Consider the following 25483-nt stretch of genomic DNA (forward strand, 5'->3'; position numbering starts at 1 on the left):
GCCAGACTATAGAATTATTAAGGATATTTGCCAAAATTGGTAAGTGATTAACATCACGTGGCAAACAAAATCAAAACCCAAATTCTGGCACAGCTGATGCAGATTCGATGCAAAAAAAAAGAAAGTCAGAATTAGACAGATCGCTCTTTGGACTGGTAGTTGCATTTTTAACTCATCCGTCAGAATTTTTACTTGCATTTGGCGAGAGTGGATGAGTACTTTCTGCACCCCTGTAGTTTATATCTAAAGATTAGGAAAAAAGCACAAAAGCACAAACACATCTTCAAGTGTGTGACACTGATAGGTTAGCTAGGCTCCCTGATCCCTTGGTTTGCAGTGTCCAGCTTAGAGTGGTTTCAAAGGCTCGAATATAACTCGGTTCTTGGCTGATGTGTGATAGGTCATAACACTGACTGTCCTTGGTAGGCTCGTCCTTAGCTAGGCTCATCTGTTTCTCCTGGAAACATTCCAACCAGTGCCCAGTGACTGGTTTGTCTATGAGAAAATGCCTATAAAACATCCTTCGCTGCTCTTCAGACTACAGCCAGGGTGACTGCAATGGGTTTTCATTTACTCTCTAGTTAGGAACCAACTACCTACCAGTAAATAGGGTGGGACATATCTCAATGGTAAAGCACTCGCTTGATGCGCGGTCGGTCTGAGATCGATCACCATTGGTAGGCCCATTGAGCTATTTCTCATTCCAGTCAGTGCACCATGACTTGAATATCAAAGGTATGTGCTATCCTGTCTGTGGGTTAGTGTATATAAAAGATACGTTTTTACTAATGGAAATATGTAGCAGGTTTGCTCTCTTAGGACAAAATATGTCAAAATTACCAAATGTTTTAACATCCAATAGTCAATGATTAGTAAATCATTGTGCTCTAGTGGTATCGTTAAACAAAAGAAACTTTTAACTACTAGTATATGTTCAAAATCAAATGACCATGGTGTAAAATGTGGTGAGGTGTCGCCAAGTAGATGTTTTTCTCTGTATCAGACAGTTAAATAAGAAGTAATTACCTATATTGTAAAAAAAAATTATATTACAATGTACACAAGTATAAATAAAAAGTACTGACCTACATTGTAAATATTATAATGTATACATAAGTATAAATAAGAAGTAGTGACCTACGCTATAAATATTACAAAGTACACAAGTATAAATAAAAAGTACTCGCCTACATTGTAAATATTATAATGTATACATAAGTATAAATAAGAAGTAGTGACCTGCGTTATAAATATTACAATGTACACATGAGTATAAATAGTTAACTGGCCCTCCTCCATTGTCTGTCAAGTTAGAAATCAGTACGAGCAAACAGATCTGCCAGCTTTGGTACCTGCATTCCACAGATCATGTTTAGAATAGTTTTCACTGGGTTACAATAAAATAACTTTGAAGATGATAATTTATTTTAATTTTTAAATACAAGTTTGGTCCAAGCTTGTTTTGACTTGCATGGAAACATTGAATTGAAGCTTGACTGACTGCTCTGGAGGGATGTTAATGAGATAACGTTGGAGGAAACCTGCTACAGCTGCACACATGTAGGTTACTGTTATCAATTAGCAACATGCAGGGTTTCTGCCAGAGGGTATGGAAGATAAAATTACATACCCTAAAGTATTGGAAATTAATGGATATAATTTTTTATTTTTAAATAGATTATAGTAAGAAAACTGCTCTTTAAGATAGCATATGGAATGCAGTGTCCAATTTCCTAGTGGGGGAAGGTACGATTGATTTCGGGCAGAAGGCCTGACAAGGGACCCTTTATATGTACATACTTTCCAACAGACAAAATAACAACATATATATATATGTACACAAATTACTCAACATCTTGAGCCAATGCAGAAAGAAAGTACATGGCTCAATTTAACAAAACATCGTAAGCCTATTTTTGCACGTAAATGTAAATCTACGAATAAACCACAATTATTATTACTATTATTATTATAGTACAACAAATATAGTTTGGAATACACATATTTCTTTTTTTTTGTCCTTAAAATACTCCAGCTTCCTTAAAGATGTAATTTTCTGTGTGAAATGGGACACCAAACACGTGTAAACACACGATCCGGTATAACTGCTAGTGGCAGACGTAAACTTGCGATGTTTAGTGAAATGGGGCCCCTGAAAACTATACTATGGACATATGGACAGGTGTGAACAGGACAGACAACACTTTGTCCCCTCCGGTTGAACCGGTAGACCAGTAGGGAACTATTAATTATTTAGCATTAACTTTCATGGAAAACACTGAAAGCAAACACATTTTAACTGTCATGGGTATTTATTACACTTTGTTTTTTGTTGCTATAACACTCAAGCTTTTGGAAATGAAATATTCATAAAGCAGCATTAAGATTTTGTTTACTAAATGCAAATTAAAGTTGACTTGGGCAAATAAAATTAATTAATTTGTAATTTGTCAAAAAGCTAATATGAAAATCATTTCATTTATTGATCTAGTACTGCCAATTGTGTCTAGTTCAATTTGTTTTGTCTGTGCATCTGTTTGTACATCGTCATAATTCATTCAGATTACCTAGAAAGATTTTGCACCCTCAGTCACTTTGTTATTTGGAGCACATCAATTTTGTTATTTCCCAGATTAAATATTTTAGTCATTATCTCCCAGAATAAATATCTGTTCACTACCTACTAGAATAGATATGTCAGTTCGTTGCCTCTCAGAATAGATATATCAATCGGCCAAAGTTTAGCAGTTGAATTTCTTTAAATAATTTTTATTTTATTATATTTATTTAAAAAACACAACTTTGTGTCAAATGTTAAAATCAAGGAAAAACTGTTACATTTACTTATTCGATAATGTTTTGTAAAACGGAGAGAAGTTTTATGCTTCTTATTAATGTGCTTACAAGTATTGAAATCTTTCCAGAAGGACTAGACCGTGTTTCAGTTGCAATTAACATGCACTAAACATGCAAATCTGTTTGAATGTCTTTTGTCAACTTGCTGTGAATTAGTGTTAACATCTTATTTCATCAGCTGGCATCGATAGTAGAAATATAAAGGGGACTTAAAAAGACCAGAATGCATCAACTAAAATTATCAAAGAACTTAATGCAAGTCTCAAAGATGGACTATAATTGTGTAAATTGTATCTTCTGGTCTTGTAATGATATGAAGCTTTTACTTGTATTTTTAAAGGTAGGGTCAACTCCAACAAGAGCCTTATGTGTTGGAAAGATGCATACCCGGACCACCAACACATACTGACACTTTAGCAAATGAAAAACGCGTAATTTTAGAGTTAATAAAAAATCATGATTATTCCTGCTAACTGGGGGCAGCCATTTTGTTTCGTTTTTGTGACGTCCAGTGGGATAGCTTGGGGCGAAGTGACGTCAGCTCCTGACCATCTCCTGTATGTACAGTGTCAACAAAAGCAGTAATTTTTGACAAGGCGCTTCTCTTTGATCAACCTGACTTGTAAAACAGCATAAATGACGTAATAATATAATAAACAATGTAACTAAATATATTTCAAGTTGCATTAATGGAATAAAATGGGGTTATAGTGTTTTTCTCTGTTTAATAATCCAAAAGGAAAAATGTACACTATTACGCCTATTGATATGCTACGTTGGAGCAAAAACGACAACCCACGATACCCAAATGATAATTTTCTTTTCTTTGGGACTACATAATTGGTCAGTTCTGTGGTTTTAGGTGGAAAAGTCTACTTAATCAATAGTTTTACAGAACTATTTACAGTAATAAACCATGTCCATTACAATTTTAGGGGCGACAGGTAATATTCCACAATACAATGTATTTTTGTGTCTAGACAGCGTCAATTAATTGGCTCGTCTGGTTACCAATCAAATACACACCTGCCAATCAGGAATCAAAGGTAGAAGCAACTAACAGCATAGACCAATTAACTAAGAAAACACTGTGTATCATTTCAGTACGTAGGTTAATGCATGGGCAAAACATTGTTAATTGTTTCAACTTGTTGTGTAGCCACTTTGACAATGGTATTTTATTTTGTATTGAAAAATAATATATATAGTGCTGGATATATTTACTGTTGGCTTACTGGGATGTGTATTATTACAGAACATTGCAATGTATGACTATTTATCATCCCGCAAAAACCAGGTAGATTGTGTTTCTCTAGTTCTAAGGCTCATTCCTAACGTGACGCGATAAGTATTACGTAACCACCAACTCGCCAGAGGGCGTACTCACTGAGATGGTACAAAATGGCTGCGCCCGTTATATACAAGTCGTCACATTTAACCGTTTTATTAATTAACTATACGATTATATAAAAAGCATAGCACACAAACACAGTTCTACAATTTTTTGAGTTTGCACATAATGTTTTATATTATGTCTGCACTGACTTTAATAAAATGTAATATTTCAGTGAAGTGGTCTTTATATTCTGGTCAGTGATTTCCTGCTCTTGGCAGTACGCCAGTCGTAATTTATATACTTTGGCCATATCTTCTTTGTTTGTTGATTCTACCCTCATGCAGTTTACAGCAGTAATAAACATGTTGATCGCCATGTCCCTTTTGTGGGCTTGAATTGTATCAAATATGGAAGTCTTCATTCATTCATTCATGTGAGGTACGTCAGTTGCTCACATTATGAAGATTCTGGGTTAGCCTGTTAAAAATCAATAACACGAGTATCGACGTTTGCTTATCAACATGTGGCATCCAGTATGGGTGAATAGCTTTGTTGGTTGTTGACTGTTTTGTCTCAAAAATGCAATTCACTGCTTGCTTAATTTAAACAGCAAAATAAAAAGAAACCCAGAGACATGACATAAGTATTGTATTGCAGGGGAAAGGGTGTGATTAAATCTATAGAATGTGGTGTGTGCAAGTTTAAGCATTGTTTGATTCAACAAGTTGAAATGTGCAAAGCTCAGCCCAGTTGAATTAGATGAACTAGAAATATATATATATATATATATATATATATATATATATATATATATACACACACACACATACATACATGTATATATATTTGTTTTTTTACCCACTGTTTTCTTCAAGTGCTATTTTTATAAGCTTTCGTTTGAAATCTTAATCAGTTTCCCCAAATTGTGATATCTTTATGATAACTCTAGTAATGGGCCTTTTGTCAGTATTTTAAGAGAAATTAAACCATTTTTGCATGTTCTTTTACAGTTTTTACAAACTTGGGGTTTGTGCCAAATGAACAAAGTTTGTTTTTCTTAAATTCAGGTGTTTAAGCATGGTTAATGTATATAGTTCAACACATGCAAGTCCAAAACGGTCTTTGTAAATTTGGTCGATCATTTTAAATTAATGTAGAATTTTTGCGGGGCTTTTTTTTCATTTATGAAAAGTGTTTAAATAAATATTGAAGTTAGGCCAGTATTTTTTAATTTTTAGATTTATGAACAAGAACTCTTGTGGACAATGGTAGGAGGAAGGAAAAAAAACCTGTTTGGGGTGTATCAGTAGGGGTGATTTTTTTTTTCTCTCTCTGTTACCTTACGAAATGCGCCACAATAGACTAGAATGGTAACTCTTTTTTTCTTTAGAGCTATTTGTGGAAGTCTGCGGCAAGAAAAAAGTGAAAAATACGACTTTTTTTTTTTTTTTTTGAGCAAAATTTACGTCGGCAGGTTCGTAAACCGAATAATAAAAAAATAGTGGCCTTATTTTAAAGTATCCAGAAAATTTTCACAGTATAAAAATGGTTCTCTGCTTAATAAGTTTGTATCAGTTTGGATGATTAGATGTTGCTCTGTTAACATATGTCTGCTTGAATAGGTTGGACTGTTATTTTTAGTGTGATACACTTAATACGGCCAAATTAAAAAAATGTGTTCTGGTTTGTTTTATTGTAGGTAGGTAGGAGGTAGGTTGGTAGGTAGGTAGACTATCTTAAACAAAAAATCCTATAAATTCCTAAAATCTGTCTGGTCTTGGCAAAGAGCAAAGTAACATTTCAAATAAATGCTAAGTACTTTTACTGTTTTAAATATCAGCATGTAGGAAAAAGTTTTATGGCTGTTGAAAATGGCGAAAATATTTAGGGTCGGTCTGGTTAAAGCAGAGAAGATTTTGTTACAGTTGGTGATCAGTTAAAAATTGAGTAGCAGATACTATTTAAAATTTTAAAATTGTGCAGTGATCTCTGAAATTTGTTTAGCAAATCGCGACATGATACTGAACAAAATATTCTCTCTAATGTCATATTGACAAATACGTGTATTCTCATTTTTAAAAATGCATTCTATGATATCCATTAGTAGATGGCAAGCATTGATTTTCAGTGGCTGCCACTCCCAGCTGTACTTTTAGTGCTGCTACTCACATACAGACGCCTACTTTTCTTGTAGTGCTCGCCCCAGCATTCACCATGGTAGTTGATTATTAAACCATCATCACGATTCTGTTTACTGCAATCAGTGACTAGGAACCAGTTTCTTTTTTGTATGTCATGTTTTTGAAGACATGGCTATAAAGTTTTGTGACTGTACACAGTATGTTTTAGCAGTTGTGAATGAAAGGTTAGGTCTGTGTACAGGGATATTATTCACTCATGTGTCGCAGCTGTATAGCTCAGTCATTAGTAATGGCTGTTCAGTCCCAATTACCTTTAAGTACTAGTTGGTGAACGAGCATGTCATTTTTTCTCTTTTTCTTGTTTTTAAATTTTATAAACATGTAACAAGATGTTATCAATGCACCTTTTATGTATGAAATTGCTTTATTCTTACAAGAACTTGACCTGATGGATAACTAAGTTGTTTTCACTCCCATGATTTTGGCATACATATATATATATATATATATATATATATATATATATATATATATATATATATACATACATATATTTGTGTGTGTGTGGTACATGTATATAGTACTATTCGCATGGTTGAATGTAACACACCATAAAGGTTTTATGTTTGAATGCAAAGTGTACATTACACTGTGATGGTTGTTTTTGTCTTGCCTTTACGAAGTGAAAGACATGATATAGGTATTAATTTTCTGATGGATGTGAAAGCATCAACCTTTGAATTGAGCTCAATGTTAAAGTTTTACATTTAACGCCTTTTGTCATAAACTGTAAGTCCAGTGTTTCTGCCAGAAAGAAATGTTTGTGTATGGTGCTATTGAATTGAATGCCCCCCCCCCCCTCGAAAGAAAATGGGTTCAGTTTAGGGTTAGGGTTAAGAAAATCATACAGTAATGATAAAAGTAATTAATTTTGTCAAAAGGTTAACTTTAAAAAACAAATCTGCAAAACAATTTGGGTATGGTGAGTTATTCTGGGTTTATAAGGATTAAAATATATGCTTATGTTATGATGCAAAAGCATTGTCATTACTAATTGTCTTGAATCATTGTCAAAGTATTATAGCATGTATGGTTTAGCCTAGCTACAACTCTAAAAACTGCTGATCACTTTTCTCAACTGAGCTGACTTACTTGAACTATGTACTAATGTAGTTCAAAATGTGTGCATATTCATTTTAAAACATCATGGCAGAGTGAAAAAAGAAGAAAAAAGGAAACCAATAAAAATACTTTGCAGATCTGCATGTCATTCATAAAAGGGATATGAAGAACATTGCACACAGATACACTTACTATGACAGCTGAAATAGTACACATATCAGGAGGACATGAGGAGAGGTGAATTTCTATTTCACCTGCTTGGTCTAACAAAAATGGACTTTTTGTAGGCAGCAATTTCGAGCCCTGATTTATTAAAAATAATGATATATATGCATGTATTTCATTGGCTAAGTTTAGTATGAAGTGTTCAAACACACATTTTTGAAATGGTATGTAATATGATTACCACTGTTTTATTATATGCACAGTGTTTATTTCTTTGTAAATAAAGACGACTGTAAACCTAGCACTTAAGAAACATAGCATGACTCTTTTGTACCTATCTTCTGTCATCCAAGTATATTTGGTGTAAAAACCCATTCCAAACAGCTGTGTACAGCCAGTTGCCATGGTGATGCATTCACTGGTATGCTCGCCATACTCAGACAGGTGAAAGAAAATCTGTGTGCCATGGTTTTTTGCTAATGTTTCACCTGGCAGTTATTTTTGGCTGCGATTGTACATCTCTCAGTAAGTAATATAGAGATAGCTTCTGCTCCACTCGAACGTCCTTCACAAAGATTTCACTTCATACCGATCGGCTTTACTCGGTGGTTAATTCGTTAACTGGAGAACTTTTGTATTGATTATGTGCCATTAATTTTTCCTGTAGTCCGGGCAGTAGTCTATGCTGGGGTGTTATTATTACATCACCCATCCATTCATTCATTCATCCATCTGTTCATTCTTTCATTCATTCATTCATTCATTCATTCATTCATTCATTGCATCAGGGTTTCTGCCAGAGGGTACAAAGGGTAAAATTACAAACCCTAAAATCTTGGCAATTAATGGATGCATTTCTATAATTTTTTATTTCAAGAAGATTATATAGTAAGAGAACTGCTGTTTAAAATGTGTCAGAGTACATGAAATGCAGTGTCCAAGTTCAAAAGATTTCAAACCCATAACCACCTAACAGGGACATATGTGATCTGTTTTGTTTTTGTTACGTACTCTCAAATGATTTTCTGGCAGAAATGCACTTATTTGTATTTCTTATTTGCTTGCCATCTCATTTGTTAATATGTTGTGTGTGTACTCCTAAGTTACTAATTATTTACTGGTGTACATGTAACAATGTGATAATGGGCGTTGATGGTTACCATATTGGAATTACCGCAACATGTACATGCATGCATAATAAGTCTTGTTGAGCAACACCCCACTTGCCTAGTAGATATATATATATATATATATATATATATATATATATATACACACACACACACACACACACACACACACACACACACACACACACACACACACACACACACACACATATACACACACACATACACACACATACACACATACATACACACATACATACATACATACATACACACACACACACACACACACACACATGTATTTAATATGATAATTGTATAGGCTTGGCAAAATAGGTTTGCAGCAGCTGACATTCATCAACTGCTGTATAGTAATTAGAAATCAATTAAATATAAAATAAAATAGTGTATCATATTGTTCCCACAATAACACATTTACAGGTCTTTTCAAATTAAGTGTAAAAGAATGCCACCAGCAAATCAATATATGTATAGGTATATGTGTATATTCAAAAAGAACTTAATTAAATACCACCCCACACACCCCATCCCTCTGCTTTTTCTATCAGGACTAACTAATTGTTCGTACTCACATCCAGTCTGAAATATGACAAAAATATGAATGTTGACTAACAAAAAACCCATACAATGATGGCAATGTTTAATTGTGTTAATAACATGGTTTTGACAGAACTCTAGTTGAGGCAAACTGGGAGGCACTGAGCACCATTTTACAAAGCGATCTTAGCGCTAATATCACCTTAAGAACATAAGATAGTTATGTACTTAAGGAGATCTTAATGCTAAAAGCACTTCATAAAACAGGGCCCTGAAATGTTCTAAGATCCAGGTACATTTGGTTATTTCTGTCAGAAAGAATTCTTTGTAATCTCATAAAAACAAGCCCAGTCCAAAAAGTAGGAATGGAACTGCGAGCTGTGCAGATGACGGCCACTGTCCTTCTTCTCATTGCCACAGTGAGTAGTCCAATATGATCAAGAGGTTACTGCTGCCACTCTCTGCTGCCACTCTCAATGCTATGTATCCTCTAAGACTACCAGAACATCCCTATGGAAATGGTTCATTAAAAAAAGAATACAACATTCTTAAATGCCTTTTGAAATCTTTCTTTGATGATTACAACTACAAGGAGACTAAGCTCTGAGGTATTTAAATACGGCATTGGTTTGAAGTTACTTGTTATTTTTGGTAAAAATGATGACAACTGTGCATGTGGTATACGGCCACCTGCAACAGCAAAATGAGTGGCTAACTGGAAATGTTTGTGTGCAACCTATGTTGGTGTTTTGCAAGGTAGTTGCCAAGAGAAAGTACTCTATGAAACTAGCAGTAGCAGTCACGTAGCTCTCTCGGTGTCTTATTTTTCACAGAAAACTTTGTATTTTCTGATATGGAAATTATATTTAACAGTTCAACTGCATGGAGTAATTAATGGTGATGTGTACCTGCTTGAAGACCTTTCTCAGGATAACTCTATAATAGACTTGTATTTTTATCAGAGCCAGTCAATGTCCTTTATTATTTCAGGGAGAGTTCAAGTTTGTTTTATTTAACAACACCACTAGAGCACATTGATTTATTAATCATTGGCTATTGGATGTCAGACATTTGGTAATTCTGACTCGTACTCTTCAGAGGAAACATGCAAGGGATCTTTTATATGCACTTTACCACAGACAGGAAAGCACTCCAGGGAGAGCTTAATTAACTTCTCTGTAGATTGTGTTTAATTTAATTTTCACATACATGGTGAGCAGGTTTACCGTGATATTGAAGTGTCATCACTGAATAGCTGCTGATTAAACAATGTGTTGGAGCAACATTGAACAAAAAATTCCTGTCTTATTTACAAAGAAATCAATATTAAAATCAATTCTGAGACTCCGTTTCCTTAATAAGCTAATCCAAGAAAAGCTACAGCTAAATAAGGAAAATCTAAACACCTGATTTATTCATAAGGTTTGATTATCATTTAGGGATTTGATACGCATTAGTTGACTTGGACTTGATAGACTGCCGTGCATTAGTTGGGCATTGATTTGAAATATCAGCCCCTTTGTGCACTCGATTTCCTGGCTGGTAATAGTCTTACAGTCTCAAAGCTAGAAATAGAATTAAGTTATTTATATGCTGTATATGCTGTTTGTTTATTCATGAAAACAGAAGGGAATATATTGTACTAATTGTGTTTCTTAGCGGAAAAATATCTAATTTAGAGACATAGGGGGACATAATTAGATTTGTTATTGCCAACAGGGTTTTATTACAGAATCCCTGCGTCCCTCCCCTCTCCCCCAGATCTGCCAATGTATAAGTTTGTTACATTTATTCTTCAGAGTAATGATTTTTGTATTTTAAAAATATCAAAATTTGGACTAATTAAAAAAACCCATTGAAATAAATATATATTTTAAATATAGTGTTTTTCCTAGAAATTTTACATGGTATGGTAGACTTGTGTGGGTATTTTCACAATTTTTAGGGCACTTTTTTGCATTAAAAACGTTTTTCTTTTTTTTTACTTTAAATAAAAATAAATGTAATTAATGAATGTGCTTGCTTTGATAAATGAATGGCAAAATACATAACATGCATATATTATTAATTAATAATACATTTCTGAATGGTTTATAAAGGCAATGTTAAAATTAATTACTGAAAAGGTCTTGTTTGATCCCGGGGCAGCATGGTGCTAATTAAGGCAAGATGGAGGCATGATGCCACATCATGCTAAAACAAGCTAGGGAAAACACCATTTTTTATTTATCTATTTACCAAAAAAATGTATGTCCATTCTTTGTATTATCACCTGCCATCATCAACATTTAGTCCAAACAGCCATTCACATCATGTTATGCTCAAGCCTGGTATTGAATGTTTGTCAGTTACATATACATGTAATCTCATTATTGAAGTAACAGGTGTGTTCCCATCCTTGGTTTTAGAATTACAAAAACATACATGTATATATCATCGATTTTAAGTCGGTTATAATTTTTAAAAATGGATGCATGCATTGCTAAGACCTGAAACGGTATTCATGACATCTATGGCTTTAATACATCAGGCTTTACCTAACAAGATTTAATAATATACACTGATTGGGATGTAATAACATATTGATCGGTGGCTTTATCTGACCACGTTTCTATTACTTTATTACATATACATGTAATTCTGTTTTATGTTGCTGCAGGTTATTCTGTTAATAAAACTGGATATAACATAATACATTAATAAACGACAGTGTTCATCAAGATGTCACTGAAATACATTTGTTATTGACTTTATTTTTCATGTTACTGAAGGTTTTGTTTTGGTATTACAGTTTATATTGATTTAATATACCCGACAGCTACAAATGTTCATGTATTACTACATATTTGTGGGGGTAAGCTGATATTAAGCTTTGATTAAATGAATCTACAATTGAATATGTTTGTGATTTTGTTTTATAGACTAACAGTGTTAAATGGTAAACCAGAATAAGTAGCATATCCAGTGTTTTAAGTTGTTTGTAAGGACGGGACATAAAAAAAAGAAAAAAGATTACATTTTTTATATTTGTTCTATGATTCGATTTATTTTACAATCCTTTCAACAAGTATGCCAGCTTTCACAGGCACATTTTAATAGACTGTTATAAGAGCAATAAACATTTTTAATGGTCACTTGTAAAAAAATAATTGTAAATAAAGGTATCATAAAAAGAAAAACTAAAATGTCTTGACTAGAAAATAAAAATATAATTGTTACCATGCTATGATGAGATACCAATGCAAACATGTCACGTACAGTGGAATCGAGTGCAGTGTTTGGCTGAAACGTGTCATCAGGATTCCGAGCTGAGTGAAGCTACAAAAACTGCTGATGTACAATTTAAAAAAAAAAAAAAAAATGCCTGTGGTTTTCAAATTAAAAAATAATGAAACCGTGGGCTTAAAACTGCAAATACACTGATCTGCGATTCCTGTGAGGATGAAAATGTATGGGGTTTTTAATATCGCAAAAGCCAAATCATTAAATTAGTTCTAATCTGCATTGTTTAGTACTTTAAAAAAATGACCTCAATGAGGTCACATGATTACCAAGTTTTTGCTCGTGTTGCGTTCAAAGTTTGTTTACATTTGGACCTATAGGTTTATTTTATTGTTATTCATTGTGCATTTGGTGTTCTATTCAAAATTTATATTAATACAGTTGTACATGTACTTGTAGATTTACTGCACTGTTATAAAGTGTGTTGTACAATTTTGTTTTGTATTCACTGTTATGGTGTATGCATCTTGTACTGTATGTAAATCATACTTCTAAGAACTGTAGGTCTACTATGTTGTTAAACACAGTGTACTTAGTTAATTTTCTGATGTTGACGATCTCACAAAGTTGAAGCAGTGCGAGCTATAAGTACTATCCGAGTTAGGATTATCATGGCGTGTCGTGCACTATCAACCTGTACACCTGTTGTCTTGTGAGGAGATCTCGTTAGGTGCAGAACCACACATTAATTATTCATTTGTCTAGTTATTTGACATGTAATAAATGATTTTTTTTTTTAAAAGGATGAAGAAGAATAGTGAATGGTGCAATTTGCTTCATTTCTCTTGATACAAGGATCAGTTAGTTTTAAATATATATATATAATTCACCTGATAAGACAAGATTTATTTCTACAGCTAACTAGCTAACACCTATCGTAATCATCAACAATAATTGAGTTAATTACCATTGCTGTTTAGGTACTGAAGAATTCAACCTTGTGCTCTATAAGGATGTCAGTTCTGTAATACAGGAGATTGCAGGATGTCAGTTCAGCAGTAACTTGTTTAGTTAGATCATTTTTATTTAAGAGTAAACAGACTTGTTGTTAGAGAACATATGTTACTGCCATTGATTCCAGCCAGATTTTTATTAAGTTATTAAAGGGATGGGATGTAGCTCAGTGGCAGTGTTCACCTGAGGTGCAGTGGGTCACAGCATCAATCGCCCTCAATGGACTCATTTATTTTCCATCCCAGCCTGTACCCAGTACATCAAAGACCGTGGTGTGTAGCCTACTTTCCTGCCCATGGTTCCTTGTTTTATAGGCAGGAATTTATTTTTTGGACTAATGAGTTTCCATTTCTTTCTCTGTCAATCAAATATCAAAATAACCAATTATGTTAGATACCAAGTAGATGCAGGTGCACAAATTTGTCATATAAGTGAAAATAAAACTTGTACAAAGCTTATGCCAGTAACTGCATTAATCTAAATATGGCAGGAAGTCTGTTTATGTTTGGGCATTGTTTCAATAATATAATTTTCAACAAATTCTACATTTGTAGATTTAGGTCTAAAAAAAATTGTGAGGATGATCATTTGGTTCATGCATTGCAAAAGATCAATTTTGTGTAACTGATTTTTCTTATGTGCTTTAAATTAAGACGTCATTTACGTGGTCATTGGTTATGATTTGGTTCTCCAAAAGGGAAATTGGTTACCTAAATTTGTTTTTGTGTAACCTATGGCTGGTGTACTCAAATTTTTATAGTTATAAGTCTTGAAGCGTTTAAAACCTAAAAATCCTAAGCCTATATGATACTATGTCACAAACATTAACATCTGCCAAACGAATGAGTCCTGCGAAAAAGGTTACTATCTGCTGTTCATCCATCCTTAATAATGATACATCGGTGTGAATCTGGGTTGATTGTATGTCTCTCCACTCATTCAGTCCACTTTAAAATAGGTGATCTGTCAAGTTAACAAGCATAGCTTCATCCTATACCAGTACTACAACCAGATTCATTCAAGCGCATGCATGGAATATTCTAGACATCATTACTTGGACCTAGCATGACTAACAATGTCAAGCTATAAGGAGGTCCCAACCGCACCTCATTTTATTGGGTTATAAAACACTGAACTCCACAATGTATTGTTTGTGTTTATTAATTGTGAAAAATCCTAGCACCTACATACATACCTACGTACCTACCTATGTACCTTACCTACCTACCTAAAATAATGTTAAAATAACCACACTTGTTGGACACCATATAACTAAGTCAATATATCATATATGTGCATCTTGTAATAAATGTATTCCCTGCAGGTATTTTATTTTAATGTGTTTTTTTTTTCTTTCACAGGTATTAGCTTGGTTTGAAGAATCTGAAGAACAAGTCACAGCTTTTGTAGAACCTTTTGTTATTTTAACTATTTTGATATGCAATGCTGTTGTGGGAGTGTGGCAGGTAAGACAGTTTTATTATATAGATTGTATAACATATAGTTACATACAAGAATAATTATAGTTTGTGGTACAAGTGCTGTTTGTAGATGTTTTTAAAGACTCGAGAAAATCAATCCTTGAGATGAGTGTCAGAAAAACCATCTACAAAATAATGAGTGCCAGAAATGTTTTCTAGTTTAGTCTTATGGCTTTATTGCACTTTTCTGCCAGTTGGTTGAACTGGAATAATATTTCTGTCTGTTAAATGCAATTTCCACTTGAATTACAAAAAAACCAACTAAATCCTATTATAAAAAATACCATTTTTTTTTAGTTTTTTTGGAAAACATTTTTATTCACAGATCCCTATGTTGCCAGACTTTGATAACTTCATAGACTCAAACTGGCAATTTTAGAATAAATATTTAGGTTGATATACATGTGCTAGTGTTTTTTTTTAAACACAGTGGACCAAAGAGATAATTAGCTATATTTTATTTATAAATGTCAAATTAATCCATGTATTCATTCTAAAGATCACTGCTTTGCGCAAATGTACATACTACTGAAAATATATTTGCCAAGCACACTGCTATAAAACAAAAGGTTTAGGTACATGCAATGCTAACTTAATCTTTATACTTATGTCCAATTAAGGTTCAAGCATGCTGTCTTGGGCTATCTGGTTTGTATATCCAGGACAGGGGTTAATGATTATTTTTTACAGATTACTAATAGCGTGGACTGCCGTTTGATGGGCGCAATCGCACCCACACCTGTATAGTGCCCATAAATCATATCTTGGCGCGCAAAAAAATGCTTCCCTTAACAAATTTGCAAGGTGAAAATTTTATACTGTTAACTTGTATAATTTTTGAGAAATTGAAACTGAAACCAAAAGCTTTTGTTCAGAAAAAGAAAACTGTGGTGTTTTCCTAATATAACATGTATCAGCTGTTCTCATGGGATATATGTAAGCAGAAGTTGTACTGTCTATTGGAATATTCCGATCATTCGGAACACTTATTTTTATTTGTAATCAGCCGAGGTGTTCCGAATTATCAGAATGGGTGTATGAGGTGTGTTGCTTATGTAGCAATCTCTCAAATTAATTGTAACCAATGTCATAATAAAACGATATTGCTATGTTTATTTACTTGTTTACTTACTAGTAACTCGCTGTTATATTTAATTATCGGTTTTACAGGGGTGCAGAAAGTACTTGCCCGCTTACTAAATATGAGTTAAAATTCTGACGGGACGAGTTAAAAAATGCAACTACCAGTTTGACGGGCGATCTATCTTTTTCTGATTGATTGTATTATAATTTTATTTATTTATTTTGCATTGAATCCACGTCTCCGCATAGCCATGCAATAATTCCAAAACATTCAAACAAACAGTTCAGAAGGATGTCATACATGCACTGCATTGCCAATAAACTACTTTCAGAACTGCAAGCATGACATTTCTCGAAACGGGTTATAGTGAAAATGGAACCATGCTATGAATGGCCCCAAACGAAAATTGAACCAAATTGGACAAAACGGGAACATAGCGTTGGCTGAAACAGCACCATCTATGGCTATATGGCTAAAACGGAATCCAAAAATATGTTTGGCTAAAATGGTATCATTACACGAACGATAATATCTTCAATAAAACAACAGCTATATTAATCTTTTTTTATTTTGTTTTATTTTTATGTATATAGCGGACATTAGTATTAGCAGTTAGTTAGAAGTCGGTGAAATGCAATCAAATGAAATGCTGTTTCAGCTTACAAAACAAAGAGAGAAAAAAGTATCATTCTTGCCATTACATTGAGGTGCCGTTTTAGCCAAATCGGTTTAGTTTTTGCCAACAAAAATGGTTCGGTTTTGATAGTGATTCCAATTTAGCCTAATTCCCAGGAAACGGGGCCTGTCAAAGGTTAATTATTCCTAAACATTATTTGTTTGCGTTGAAAGTATGTTAGCTATATGTAAATTTTGTAAATGTATATGAAAGAAATGTGAATAACGTAGTCTTGATCAGAATATTTCAACATGTATTGCTTTGTAAATCAAAGTTTGAGGTTTGATTTCATTCTGTTGCCACGTGGCGGACAAGTAGAAATTCTGGTGAGCTAGTACATTTTAGTTGATTCTGGTCCGGCGGGCTAGTGAAATATTTTCGATATCGGCCCCCCTAAAAAGTTTTACTTTTAAAATGTTTGTGTGTTGTCAGGGGGCGAAAATTAGCGTTTGCCGAATTTGTCACATACACTTACGCCTGATGTCAATGAAAACTTCAAAAGAACAGTGATTAATAATTAACTGTTTGACAGTGGTGGTTATATAGTGATAGTCGTAAAGTTAATCAGTGAGAATGGTTAGTAATTAGTTATTAATGAGCAGTTAAAACTTCAAAATTACAGTGATTAAATTAATATTTGTTTGTTTGATAATTATTAGTGGTAAACTTGTTAATAGGACTAAAATGAAAAGTAAGGATGGTTAGTTTAATTATAAATGACAGTGAAACATGAACAGATATTATTATCAGTTTGGTGACATTTACATTTTAACAATTACTGTATGCTAATTTCTGAGAAGAGCAATGACTGGCAAAAAAAAATTCAGGGCAGCTTTTATTTTTTGCTCCTGAAGATTTTACAAACGGCAGTCACTGTAATAGAGAAACTGAAGCAGTGACCCTACCCATCCTCATTTAGCTGTTAAAACTCTTGTCTCAATTGGAGCTGGGCGGTATTTGAATATAAACCTAGTACCTACCGACTGATGGCTTAACCACTACATGTCAGTAGGTGACTCTAATAGTGATCTGCTTTATAGAGTGCTTTGTTCTTGATTGCACTTGGCTGGTATGCCAAGATTGGCCACATATTCTGGAAATTAGGTCAGCGTGCTTGTGGTTGTAATGTTTTAATTAAGTCATGATCACAGTGTGGTTATATAGTTAGCTGGTTCGTATATTCCAACTAGAAGGGTGTGTGTCAGATCTAGACAGGCTCATGTGCATCACATAAATGAGATCTTATTGTGGGCTGAAATTAACTTCCAAGTTACATTTAAATAGCCACATTTTGATTGGGGGTTACTCAGTAAAAACAAAGACATGGAAAACCTAGTCAGTTGTTTTCATTGCATATTTTGAGCAATATATGGCAGAGTACTAAATTGTTTTATCATGTTTAACTTTATTGCATATTTAAAGATGCTCCATATACATTCTACTTGGGGGGGGGGGGGGCATACTTTTATTTTTACACTATTATAAACAAATATAAAGCAAAATATCTGAAAAGTGGGGGCACATGCCCCCCCCCCCCCCCCCCCCCCCCCCCCCACCACTTCCTACGCCAGTGTATAGTTGATATTAGTTATAATGTTTGGCAGGTGAAAGGTCTATAATTTTGAAGGGAAATTTAAAAAGAAAAAAAGAAGAAAATATTATTTTATAGCACAGCAGTTAAGTTGTAATTACTGTAGCCAAGAATCCTTCATGTTAACTGTATGATGTGTATCAGTTGTCACTCTGATTATCTCACAGAGGATAGTACAGGCAAGACATAAAAGGTGAATGGCCTAATTTGCATTAAATAAGGACCACACAGATATTGAGAGAGGAATCCCGCTGTCGAGTCCTCATCCCCCACCCCAAGTAATTAACATAGATGTCTAATGGCTAATGATTAACATCAATTAAAGCTATGCACATGTTTTACAGAAAATCAATGTTTTTAATAATATCCTACAACACATTCAGACAAGTAATATGGCCAAACACAACAACACTTGCCACAAAACTGCATAGAACAGTCACTGAACTAATTATAACTAATATTCTTTTGTGGGAATGACTGGTCTGATGATTTGACTGACGAAGAACGGGATGAAGAAAAACAAATCACTTTTTTTTTTAACAATAACCATACAATCTTCATAGTTTTGTTTATTTCTTTTAAAAACAGTACCCAAAGTAAATACAACAATATATAATATAAATGAGTGGAACTTTTAACTTTAAAAAACAAGATGTATATAATATAATGGCTTAATGAGAAAAACATACAAATTTAAAATAAAAAAAAATCAATATTATTATTAATGATAATGAGTCAGAAAATTCCATGTTTGGTATATGATTTTTATTTCAATCATTAAGTAATGATTTGAACAAAGAACTACTCTACTGATTTTGCTTGGTTGTCAGCCAGCAATCTGAATAAAACACAATCTACTTGCAGAGAATTAAACAAAACAATCTACTTGCAGAGAATTAAACGACAGGTACTAGATTTCAGGAATAACTAGGATCAGAGATCAATAATAATATACCAGTGGGAATTTCTCATTGTTGCTGATCAATGCTAAAGCACAACAAATGGCCGGGTTGTTCAGGATAGAAAGCTATTTTTATGGCTTAGATTGGCCCAGGGTTTTTGGGGTGGGGTTGGGGGTTTCTCTTGCTTTTTAAAATTTATTATTTGTTGGTGGGAAGCACTGTAAAGGAAAGTAGGAATAAATAAAGCACTAATACTATTACTGAATTATACTATGGAATCCACAGCTGGCAGATGGCATCTAACCATGGTGATAATACCATTCTGTATTCCGTTAATGATAATACATGTATTTACATAATGTGTTGATATTAGTGATATCCTTTATATATGCTGTTATTTTATCTGTGTTAATGAAGTATTGTTACTGTTAAGTAGTATATTTACATTGCCTGCTTATTGATCGCTGATAATATGTAATTAATGTATATATATATATATATGTAGTATAGTGATTAATCCTTGTGGTAAGCATGGGGATATATTACACATAAGCATAAGCAGCTTTAATGGGTAAACTGGTCTTTTTACCATTCAAAACAATCTGACAGTCTATTTTATTTGTTTTAAAAACTTTCTTTTAATATGAACATTTGTCATTGCAAAATATATTAAATCTGTAAATTAACACATACATTTTTACCGGCGTCGTGGTAGGCCATCGGTCTACAGGCTGGTAGGTACTGGGTTCGGATCCCAGTTGAGGCATGGGATTTTTAATCCAGATACCGACTCCAAACCCTGAGTGAGTGCTCCGCAAGGCTCAATGGATAGGTGTAAACCACTTGCACCGACCAGTGATCCGTAACTGGTTCAACAAAGGCCATGGTTTGTGCTATCCTGCCTGTGGAAAGCACAAATAAAAGATCCCTTGCTGCTAATCGGAAGAGTAGCCCATGTAGTGGCGACAGCGGGTTTCCTCTCAAAATCTGTTTGGTCCTTAACCATATGTCTGACGCCATATAACCGTAAATAAAATGTGTTTAGTGCATCGTTAAATAAAACATTTCTTTCTTTCATACATTTTTTTTCATGAACATGTATGTTAACATTGATCATGTCAAAACGTAACTAACCATCAAAATGGGTAACCTTAAAAATGGCAGATTAATTATAGGTACATCATTCATACTGCTTCAGCACCCATAAAACTGACACTTTAAACTTGAGGGGGCGGGACGTAGCCCAGTGGTATAGCGCTCGCTCGATGTGCGGTCGGTATGGGATAGATCCCTGTCTGTGGGCCCATTGGGCTATTTCTCATTCCAGCCAGTGCACCACGACTGGTATATCAAAGGCTGTGGTATGTACTACCTTATCTGTGGGGTGGTACATATAAAAGATCCCTTGCTGCTAATCAAAAAGAGTAGCCCATGAAGTGGCGGCAGCTGGTTTCCTTTCTCAATATCTGTATGGTCTGACGCCATATAACCATAAATAAAATGTGTTGAGTGCGTTGTTGAATAAAACATTTCCTTCCTTCCTTTCTTTAAACTTGATTGGTGGGTGAGGATATAAATACATTAATTATTATATTTGAGGAAATAAAATTCCATTGATTGTACAAAGTACATGTATATATGTTTATCTGGTACTGTTACATTTCTTAAAATAGACACACATGTATTTATATATGTCTGTGTAAACTCATTATATATTTTTCATTACATCGAACCACTCCAAATTATGTGCCAAATCAACGTTAGAAATTTCTGCACACACTATTTCTTATTAGGTCTAACTCCCTGGAGGGATCATTTCATATTCCGATATATCAGAATCCGTCACATGCTGTTCTGGTCATCAGATAGGGCTGCGTGTGTGCCCTTGTGCTTGACTGTTTGAGTGTGTGAGCCCCCTCTTTTCTTTCCCAACACTCCTCCAATCTTAGACAGAAAAACGGGCCCAGTCCAGAACTTGTGCCCAAGACAGCCATTCACTATGAAAGTTCTAGGATAGCTACTCAATTCTAAAACATTAAATACCAGTTGCTAATCTGTTTTTTTAAATGATTAGCAACCGTGACTTATCAAAGTTTGCAAAATAAAATGCTCCCAGAAGAATCATTACATTGGAAGAGCCATAACAGTACTAGATGTGGGTTGTTAAAAATAACAAAACCATGTCTATATCAAATCATCTAGAGATGCATTTAATAAACTGTAAAAATCAATTCATTGGAGGGAGAGGGGGTAAATTATTCAAGATGCTGATCATTGTATTTGCCAAAAATATAAAGCATCTTAACAGAAATGTTTTTGCGCATTTTGCTTGCATTTAGGACTTAAATCTGAATACTAAAAGTAAAAATAGATTGTTTTAAAATGCTAATTGTCAATTTGGAGGGGTGGGGATTGGGATATCCCTGTAGAACAGTTTGAGGATAGATCAGCCACCCATCTCTTCTTTGGGGGAAACCAGGACATCATTTTGTAGCTATTGTAAAATAGCAGACTATGACAAGTTGTAGTAATGTCATAGCCGTAACGATTTTACAGTGTCGTAGAACTAAGATAGCTTCAAAAATCAGTAGTCACGTCTTCTAATTCTTTGATTAGAATATTAATGCCTGCTTTTATCTTTCTTTCATGCATTATACTAGAATTATTAAGTGTTAACTTTCCATGCGCTGTGCTGTATCTACCGTATATTATAAATGTAAATGAAGGTCTTAAATACACAACATCTTCAAATATTAAAATAACATTCATACAATGTACGTATCCACCTACAAACATAATCATGTATTATTAAACTAGGCCATCCCCGGTAGAACTGTGTTTGGCAACCTTCTGTTGATGTCCAGGTTTGATATTGAATTGTCTGACAAAGTAAACAAAACAGTAAATTAGCTTTTGTGCACTCAACATACTGGTGCATAGCTTGAACCTGTTGGGGCGTGGTTGAACACTACAGTAATTTTTACAGGTTTATGTAGGTCACCGATTATAAATCTGTGTATTGCTGGGGACAGTCTTAATTTATACATGTTTTATGAACAACTTTACATATATCTACAAAAAATATGTTGTTATTGATTAATGGTTTGTAGCGTGTTTAATATTATCAGTGATGGTATCGATTGGTGTATTTTTTGTATTTAAAAACCCCACCTAAAACGTACTGAGCTGTTGAAGAGTCTTAGAGGAGGGGCATTACATTACTATTGATTTGGTAGGTTTCTATGGTGATACAACATTGAATAGTTGTAAGGGTAAATTGAAATTGTTCGTTGATCTGTGGGTTACAAGTAAAACTACTTTACTGCATCAGAAAGTATGGTACCTACAAATGATGAGTACTTGTATGTACTCAGTATTGCAGACGTCTTTAATATGAGTGGGATGGCCTTCTTGATCTGTGTCGACTGATCAGAGGTTGTGTCCACAACCTGTTTTCCTTGAACTTTTACATGTATTTGATGTAAGCCATGGAACATTTTGTTCAATATTGCTAGGCAAGTTTAGATTGCTGCACAATTTTAAAACATTAAACAGTAATTGCTAATCAGTTTTTAGTTGACTAGAAATATTGCTAATCAAGATTTTGAAAACAAAAGCACATGTACTAATTCCCAACACTTGACTCGGCAGCGTTTTGTGGGCATACATACATACACGAGTGGGAGGATTGCTGATTGATAGTGAGGTGTGATAGAGAGTACCTTTACCTCTCCGAGTGGACCCATGTGGTTATTTCTTATATAGAGATTATTATACAAGCTTGTGTATTGTACTGATTTTACGAAACGTGTCAGGATTTTTGTATTGCCAGAGTTTTGTAAAATCAGTACGACTCACACGCGAGTGTAATAATTTCATTATTATCCATATTATTATTGTTGATTTCTTTATGAATAACAAGACCCAACTCAAAATGTTTTCTACCAAAACTAGAAGGAGATGACGAAATGACGTCATATTTCAAATGCACAGTCTGAGCTAGGACTGGAGAAGCAACGTCATGGTATGATGTCGCTTCCCAAAATTACATCATTAAACTTATTACACGTGTACTTTGTATGATTATTATTAACTTGGTTATGTTGAACCATATGGATAATAACATTCAGTATTCCGAAATTGAGGCTTTGGAATATGCGTATTCAAAAGAGCCCTTGCTGCTAATTTGAAAAAGTTAACTTTCTGACAGATTTCCTTTAATTATCTAGATCACCAGTGACCTTATGCTAGATACTAATCGAGCTTTGCTGATTAAACATCAAATCATTTGACAATATTCAATGTTCCCCACAAGATTAGAGTTTATAGAGATGACAAGCACTCAAAGCTTGCAAAGGGTGTAAGAATGCTAGTGCCTTCTTAAAGGCATTACAACAATATAGTAAAGGAACTATACACTGAAATAATATAACCAACATATAGCCTCGCCTAATATAGTGCATAATATTTTTGTTGTTCTATACATGTTTTATTTGGAGAAGCTATTAACATTTAGAACATAATGATTTTTCTGGGTTTTTTATTCTACAGGAGCGAAATGCCGAGAGTGCAATTGAGGCTTTAAAAGAATATGAGCCTGAAGTTGCGAAAGTAATCCGCCAAAACCACAGAGGTATTCAACGGATAAAAGCCCGGAACTTGGTCCCTGGTGACATTGTTGAAGTGTCGGGTAAGTTACTTTTTTACTGTCTAATTTTGAATCTTGAAATAATAGTCATATTCAAATAACAGTTGATTTAATTATTAAGTGCACAGTTTGAGTATGGCACGTTTCTCATCCACTGAACATTTTATTGAACTGTTTGTTACTTCCAAAGTTCCTTTTGAAGAATTCAAACACCTGTTACAGAAGGAATCAATATTGAGAGTGTAAAAATGTCATGTATCTTGAAATGATATAACTCCCCCTGCCCCCTCCACCACCTACCCCAAGACTGGTGGTAGATTTTATTTGATTAACTGACAGTGTTTAGAAATGAGTGTATTTTGTACCTGTAGTGGTGACAAACTGTGTATCGGGATATTGCTCGGACATGTAAAATTACATATTTATTGGCAAATTTGTGAAATATTAATTTTTTTCCCTTCCATTAATAAATATATGTATCAACTGTTCAGACTTGATGCTAATATAATTGTATGTATGTGTGTTCACGAATGTATATATACAGATGGTGCTGACAGCGTATTTACATCTATGCTCCCTACTTTCAGTTGGTGACAAAGTACCTGCAGATATCCGAGTTGCTGCAATCCATTCCACAACCCTCAGAGTAGATCAATCAATTTTAACAGGTAACATACATCATCGCTGTTTGCACCTGATTTCATTTTAACTTATTTTGTGCTTATATCCAATTAAGGTTTAAGCACACTGTCCTGGGCACACACACACACATCAGCTATCTGGGCTGTCTGTCCAGGGCAGGAGTTAGTTGTTAGTGCTTAGTGAGAGAGAAGAGGGTGTAGTGGTCTTACATTGAGTCATTAAAAATCGCTTTAGGTAGGAGCCGGTACCGGGCTGCAAACCCTGTACCTACCAGCCTTAAGTCCATTGGCGTAACCACGACATCAGGTTATTAATCTTTCCTTATTGATAGCTCTTTGTGTGGAATGTAGGAAGGAAGGAAATGTTTTATTTAACTGAACACATTTTATTTGCTGTCCCATGGTTAAGGACCACACAGATATTGAGAGAGGAAACCCTCTGTCGCCACTTCATGGACTACTCTTTTTGATTAGCAGCAAGGGATCTTTTATATGCACCATCCCACAGACAGGGTAGTACATACCATGTCCTTTGATATATACCAGTTGTGGAGCACTGGCTGGAACAAGAAATAGCCCAATCCCACCGACGGGGATCGATCCCAGACCGACCGTGCATCGAGCGGACGCTTTACCACTGGGCTACGTCCCGCCCACTTTGTGTGGAAAGTAAATTGGGTAGTATTATTTTTTAGTACCACAACTAAACATGTGTAACCAGCATTAAGTAGTTACCCAAGAGAATACGAAGGAGTATCTGATTAATACAGGTCACCTTGTGCTGTATTAGATGATTGTGAAAATAGTAAACTGATCTCTTAAGACTGATGGCTGCTTAAGAAGTTTTGACTATTTTAAATAATACTTTATATCGCAATTTTATGGTAATTAGAAGAGCTCTGTATATTTTGGATTG

The 25483-nt window shown here is 34.3% G+C and overlaps 1 protein-coding gene across 3 annotated transcripts in view; it reads left to right on the forward strand.

Moving 5' to 3' along the window:
* LOC121367809 (calcium-transporting ATPase sarcoplasmic/endoplasmic reticulum type-like) overlaps positions 1-25483 on the forward strand; it is a 72670-nt gene that overhangs the window by 6999 nt on the left and 40188 nt on the right. For all 3 annotated transcript variants that reach the window (XM_041492187.1, XM_041492186.1, XM_041492189.1), the window contains exons 4-6: positions 14906-15010; positions 23830-23968; positions 24514-24594. In XM_041492187.1, the coding sequence (XP_041348121.1) occupies positions 14906-15010; positions 23830-23968; positions 24514-24594 (325 nt within the window). The remainder of the gene's footprint in view (positions 1-14905; positions 15011-23829; positions 23969-24513; positions 24595-25483) is intronic.

This window comes from Gigantopelta aegis, chromosome 3 (genome assembly GCF_016097555.1).
Source record: "Gigantopelta aegis isolate Gae_Host chromosome 3, Gae_host_genome, whole genome shotgun sequence".
Taxonomy (NCBI): domain Eukaryota; kingdom Metazoa; phylum Mollusca; class Gastropoda; order Neomphalida; family Peltospiridae; genus Gigantopelta; species Gigantopelta aegis.